This window comes from Aristolochia californica, unplaced genomic scaffold (assembly GCF_029961685.1).
Source record: "Aristolochia californica isolate CCGP_79_NKW_82.1479 unplaced genomic scaffold, dmAriCali1.0.hap1 SCAF_8, whole genome shotgun sequence".
Lineage (NCBI taxonomy): Eukaryota > Viridiplantae > Streptophyta > Magnoliopsida > Piperales > Aristolochiaceae > Aristolochia > Aristolochia californica.
The window spans coordinates 9,774,403-9,781,342 of NW_027182279.1; the positions used below are offsets into that span (position 1 = coordinate 9,774,403).

Sequence of the window (6,940 nt, forward strand, 5' to 3'; positions counted from 1 at the left end):
TTGCCTAGAGAAGTCAATTTTTTTGCCATGTTGTTGGTTGACACCAAAGCTAAGAAGGATATATTTATGAAGATGAAAGAAGAAGATCAGTATGACTATTTGATGGCTAAATTCAATGCAATGTAATAGACTTATACAGATGTTGACAATTTTAACCTATATTTATGAGACACATTTGATTTTGTATGAATGACGTTGATTAGTGAGTTTTTTTTATCAATAGTTAATGTGTATTATTGAATGTGTTTGAACCATGTTTTCATTATTGAATGTCTAGTATTGCATGTACCTATAGATAATCTACCAGATAGGGAGAAAATATGTATTTGTATTGCAGCTTATACAATTGTACTTGTCCTTGACCATTCATACTTAAAATGATTGTAATAGGCAAGTACAATGTTCTTATCATATGGGTGGTCCACGATATTTAAAGAAAGCATTAGAAATATCGCCTATTAAATTTCGAAAAGTGTATAGGATGAATCAAACTATTTTTCTCAAGTTGGTTGGAATCTTGAAAAGTAGAGGACTTTCATTTGATACAAGGACAATATATGTGGAAGAACAACTTGGATATTTTTGTATAATTTTTGGTCAACAACAATCTTACAATGTCACCTCAGAGATGTTTGAAAGATCAAATTGGACAATTAGTAAGTATTTTAACAAATTGTTAAATGCTATTATCAGACTACAATCTGATTACATCAAGCGACCTTCAAGACGTACTCATTCAAAGATCTTGAACAATGATATCTATTATCCATATTTTAAGGTAAATATAAAGTCGTTTGATGAATAATTTTCAATTACTATAGAAATATATATTTGTATTAATAATTTTTTATTAGGATTGTATTGGTGCCATCGATGGTACTTATATTAAAGCACATATCTCATTTGATCAACAAAAAAGATTTTGGAACAGGAAGGGTTTTCTCAAAACGTAATGGCAACATGTACATTTGACATGCAATTCACATATATACTTGTTGGATGGGAGGGATCAGCAGTCGATTCACGTGTATTGAAGTTAGCATTAACCAGACGAGATAAAGTTTATGTTCCTGAAGGTAAATCACTTCTCTCTATATAGTCTATTTAAATTTATAATTTTTTATTAGATTATAATAGATATATATTTTATTGTAGGCAAATATTATTTGGTAGATGCTGGATATGCAAATCTTCCTGGGTTCTTGGATCCCTATTGAGGTACTCGTTATCACTTGCAAGAATTTTGGAATAATACTCTTACGGATGAAAAAGAATTATTTAATTGATGACACTCATCTTTACAGAACACTATCGAGCGTACATTTGGGGCTTTAAAAACTCGTTTCAAGATATTATAAGATACTTCTCCTTTTGATTTTGATGTCCAGGTAAAAATTGTGATTGCATGTTGTGTATTGCATAATTATATACGCATAGAAGATTACATGGATTTATTTGAAGATGAAGAAGATGATTCAAGTGATGATTCTGGTGGAGAACATTGTGAAGATAACAATGAAAGTGATAATGAAGATAATGATAGTAGTGATGATGTTGAGGATGATGTGGACACTCAAATAAGTACTAAGAGGGAGTCCGCAATACAATTTGCAAAAACATCATATTATTGAGATGTTTTAACAATTCAGATGTGATAAAATTATTGACTATTATGTTTTAATGCCACTAAATATTTTTTGTGTTATACTTTTGTATGAACAGATATAATTTTTATATTAAAAAGGTGATTGAGTTATATTTGTAGTATTTTTATTTTTATTATTACGATATTTGTGTAATACGGTATGTAGTACGATATTTATATAATTATTTCATATTTAGATATTACAAAATTAAAATTTGATTACAATTTTAATAATATAAAAGTAAGCATTTGTTTAATTATTATATTTAATATATTTTATTTATTAAATAATATTAATTTAATCTTCTGATAGTAAGATATATCAAAATATTTTATTTAATAAATAATCTATATTCACTTTACACCAGACTTTTCATTGTGCACACTAACACAAACAAGTACTTTACACTGCACTTTCCATTGAGCACACTAACACAAACAAGTACTTTACACTGCACTTTCTATTGCTCACACTAACACAAACAAGTATTTTATATTCCCTATCACTTTCCCTAGGGAAAATACTTTTCATTGTAATCCACTTTCCAAATGCATAGTACCAAACCATCCGCCCCCAACAGGTTAACCGATTAAATGAGACCAAGGACCCACACTTACACCCACCCCGCCAAATACAAAGTCCCTGCGCCAAACCAAATGCAAACAAACTCATGGGGATTCGAACGCGGGACGACGTGCCAAATGCAGAGTACAAAACCATCCACACCCAACAGGTAAACCGATTAAGTGGGACCAAGGACCCACACTTATACCCACCCCGCCAAATGCAAAGTCCCTGCGCCAAACCAAATGCAAACGAACTCACGGGGATTTGAACACAGGATGGTTTGCCAAATGCAGAGTACCAAACCATCCGCACCCAACACAGTTAACCATTTAAGGTACGGAAGACTAGGTCATAACACAGATCACCAACATAATCCAACACTCTCCCGCAAAGCAAACCCCCGGGTTAAACCCAGGAAAAATTCCAAATATAAATACAAATGCAAAGTCCCCACGCCAATCATGCGAACGCGCGGGGATTTGAAGGCGGGATGGGCGAAACCTGCTCTGATACCATGTAAGACAGCTAGCCAATGCGACCCAAAAAGGTTAACCGATTAAGTGGGACCAAGGACCCACACTTACAGGCAAGGCAAGGCCACTTTCAACACATAAGATGGAAACAGAGTATAGGATCTTTACCACTTCTGAATGCACTAATGATGTCGATTGTCACCATGCGGAAGGATTCTCTGTTAGGAGGATGAAGTTGATAGTAGAGATACATGGGATGTGGAAATGCTAAAATAGACAACAAAAACTGGAATCAGAAACTGTTGTACGCGAGAAAAAAACAGAGCCTCAGAAACAAAATCCAGATGAAACAACAAAACGCCTAGAAGGGTATCTGAATACAATAATTTGTTTCCCACTCATTTACCCGGCGGACAAGTTTCCAAGAAAAATCACAGCAGTCCAAAGAAACATATTCAAGACAAAACAATTGATATAAATTCAAAACAATTGATATAAATTAAAGACACTGTATGCAATTTTCTGATAAACACAAACAAACGAAGAAAATCAAAAATAAAATCATAAAAATTTTGCTATCCCGGAACCATTTTCTGATAAACACAAACAAACGATGAAAATGAAAAATAAAAATAAAATTACAAAGACAGTCCAAACATTAACAGAAAATGAAATATAACGGCAGCAATACAAAATGGCGGTCAGGGATACGGACAAAGAATAATGAGAAGAGAAAGAATTTGTGTTAATGCCACAATGAATCGAAAAGAGAACTAAAACCAGAAAGAAGAAAAAAAGTAAAAATCGCGGAACAATTTCCTGATAAACACAAACAGACAAAGAAAATGAAAAATAAAAATAAAATCACGAAGACGTCCAAACATTAACAGAAAAATCAAGATTATCGCAGCTGCAATATAAAATGGCACGACGCAGGGATACCGTCGAAGAAGAAAGAAGAAGAGAAAAAATTTGTGCTACCGCCACAACGAATCGAAAAGATAATTAAAACCATAAATATTTCCTAATGAATAATCAAATCCCGGAACCATTCGGAAAGAAATCAAAGAACCCGAAGAAGGCAAACCGAGAAACAAGGTTAAGGTTAGAGGGAAAGAACTAACCGCAAACCACTGTCGTTGCGGATGACGGCGAGCTCCGAAGAAGAAAGCCCATAGCTACCGTATTAGTCTCCACCGGTCCGATGCGCGCTTGAAGACTTGGAAACTCAGACCACCCCTGGCGTCTCTTCGGCTACATCGCTTTCGCATGCCTTGGCGCCAGAAGACACCGCCGGACCGCCGATGGCTGAAGAACAGAAACAGAAGCAGTTTTGAGGGATGATGTGATGTGAGACGAAGGTTTATATACTAATTCCTACTTGGGTGGACCATGAAATGTGGCCCTACGTTACTCACCAGCCTGATTATGGCCCACAAATGCAAGGGCCCTGTGGACGCTGGATCTTCCGTCCTTAGGATATTAAAGAGACCACAGAGAAAATTATTTTTCAATAAAATATTTTAAAATTTCCAAGTTGAAAATGTGAATTCAGTTTTATCATTTTTTTAACATTTGAGACTGCTGACAAAATAATTAAAAAACAAATCCTAACTTCTAATTGTAATTCTGCTAACTTACAACAAATATGAAAATTAATTATTGGAAAAATATAGGAGTAATTAAATTTTTATTATTTAATATTTTCATGGTTAATAACGAAAAACAACATTTGTATTCTTTAATGTCAGTTTTTCCTCGGAAAACAGTGTAAACAAACTTTCCTAGGCAAAAACAAAAAATGAATAGTAAAACTATAATAGAAAACCTGATTTGCTACACAGATGAATCATCATCGATCAATGGATTTCAATGGGGGAGGAGGGAGCATTACCATTCCCCCCATGGCGTGTACTTCCCGCCGGTGACATGTCCGGATAACGAAGTCAAAGTTGCTTCTCATGAATTGTTGTGCCATTCCGACCTAGAAACTACCAGGTACTAGCCGGTCTAGGTGTGTCTGGAAGCTTTTGACATAGCTGAAAACGTAATCCCATCTCCCACAAGTTCAACCCAACAAATTGGTCTTTTAATTCATACATAATTTTTTCCAATTGATACACCGTCAGAAGTGCCTCTATCGAAACAATAGCGCAAATGCTCCCTCTTGGTAACCAAACATCCTTCTCCGCCCTTTCGAATGCACTCTTCCATATCTTGGCCTCCCTTCCAATTTCCATTTTTTGTGTTAGAAACGAGACAAAGAGAAACAAAAAATTATAAATTAGGTCAATAGGAGGAAGAAATTAAGTTACCATCAATTGTAGTAAGCCAAAATTGTGTAGATGGTAGCGATTGTGGTGAGAGCATTCTAGAAGCCCATATAGTTGGCAAAATTGATAATATCCCATGGGATCTTGAAGCCCATGAAAACTTTCCACCTAGTTTTATTTTTAAATTTTAAGTTACTTATCTTATTCTGTTAATTGAAAATCTAAATAAAACTGTCTTAATAAGGTTAAATCTATCAGAGTATTTTATTAATAAACTCATCCTCTACTTTTCACTACATTTTCCATTGTACACTAACACAAGAAAGTGAAAGTGAAAATAATTTTTTTTTTCACAGGTGGTGAGTGGAAGTGAATTACCTAGGCAGATAACTTTCATTCATTCTTAAGAAAAATGAGGGAAAGTGGAATCACTCCCTGAGGCTAGTAAATTCACATTCACTCGCGCGCCCACTCACTCTCTCACTCTTATTATGCACATTCTGCCCTCTCACTTTTTCATTTGGATATAATCAAATTAAATATTTGTTTAAGTATTTTATTTTATACATTTAATTAAATTAAAAAGGTTAATTTAATTATTTAATTATTAATTTAAACAAGTTGAAATTTATCCTACTTTATTAATTGAATAGTTAAATAAAATTATATTATAAAAATTAAATCTAACTGAATAGTTTTATATAATAAAACACCAAATTTTTTATTTATATAAATTCATGATTTTAATATTATATTTGATTTCTAATTTAAGAGTGAGAATTTAGATTTGACACACATAACAATTTGACGAAGAATTTGAATATTATAAAAGTATTTGTTTGATATTTTTTATATATTTAAGTAAGAATTCTTTGAAATTAAGCTGCCACCTACTCTGGGCGTTGTTGTGCAGCAACTATTGTGGCTGCCTTTGGGCTCCTGGCAGTATGACCAGTCTATTGGAGTGGGTCTCTGGAGAGCCCTGTGCGGCAAACTGGTCCCAAGTGTCAAAAGGTGTATACAAGTGGTGGTTGGTTTCCACTCTCCTTATGCACACCACATGTAGGTCATCAAGAACTACAATAGACTAAGGAAGATCGTCAACCACCCGGAGAGCCTTCCTAACCCATTGTGTGGCTTCACCGAGATGTGTCTGGAAATTATCGGTAGCATCCTCCAATAAAGTGTCAATAGTAGCAGGTGGATGATGCTGTGACAAAAGTATAGGCAATTTTGGCTGAATGGTCGCCATGCGCCCTTGTAAAGTGAACTGCTGGTCTGCCAACTCAAAAATCATCGTCAAAGCAGCGAAATCCCACAAACTTTGGCCCAACTTGTGCAACCACTTAACTCCCAGAGCCATATCGAATCCGGCTAGAGGAATAATAAGAAAATCTGCAGTAAAGCGATGACCCGCAATGGAAAACAGAACTGCCCTGCTGATCCCATAACTAGGAAGTTTTTCACCGTTAGCCACTGACACTAAAGCTGCTCGGCGAGTCTGCACTGGAAGTTGCAACTGTTGGGTGTTAGGTTCTTCCCTTACCATAAATCGAGTTACCCTTCTTTCCACTCTTCCCTCCATGGATGCTCTTGACGCTGGAAGAGAATTCTTGATTCTGGAACGTGGAATGATGGAAATCAAATGGAACGAAGGAACTTTGAAGGAAGCTCAACCTGGACCTCAGAAGGAGAATCCGACCTAGACCTCTGAGGGAGAATCTGACCTATGTAATCTAATTTTCTCAATACTTGCTTTCTCCTTCCCTTGACGTCCCCCTAAATAGGGTTGAGGACGGAAATACAAAGTTGACCCATAGGTCAAGTGGTTCAAGCCACATTACAATTGAACCAACCCAAAGTAAACCAAACCAAATAAAGTAAACCAACCGAATTGAAATTACATGAAAAGTAAATTGACATAATTTAATTCCTATGCCTATGGATAACTTGTGATGCTATGGAGTCCATAACATCACCC

At 35.2% G+C, this 6,940-nt stretch overlaps 1 protein-coding gene across 1 annotated transcript; it reads left to right on the forward strand.

Moving 5' to 3' along the window:
• The first annotated feature begins 952 nt into the window (after nucleotides 1-952).
• On the forward strand, nucleotides 953-1,631 carry LOC137938288 (ribosome biogenesis protein ERB1-like). Its single transcript, XM_068783271.1, has 2 exons — nucleotides 953-1,076; nucleotides 1,438-1,631. The coding sequence occupies exons 1-2, from the start codon at nucleotides 953-955 to the stop codon at nucleotides 1,629-1,631; spliced, it is 318 nt and encodes a 105-aa protein (XP_068639372.1).
• The last annotated feature ends 5,309 nt before the right edge of the window (nucleotides 1,632-6,940 follow it).

What these genes read in the sequence shown, in the direction of transcription:
- LOC137938288 (XM_068783271.1), top strand. Translation starts at nt 953, where the DNA reads ATGGCAACATGTACATTTGACATGCAATTCACATATATACTTGTTGGA. An exon ending in TAAAGTTTATGTTCCTGAAG is followed by an intron (nt 1,077 to 1,437) that starts GTAAATCACTTC and finishes ATATACGCATAG; the next exon opens with AAGATTACATGGATTTATTT.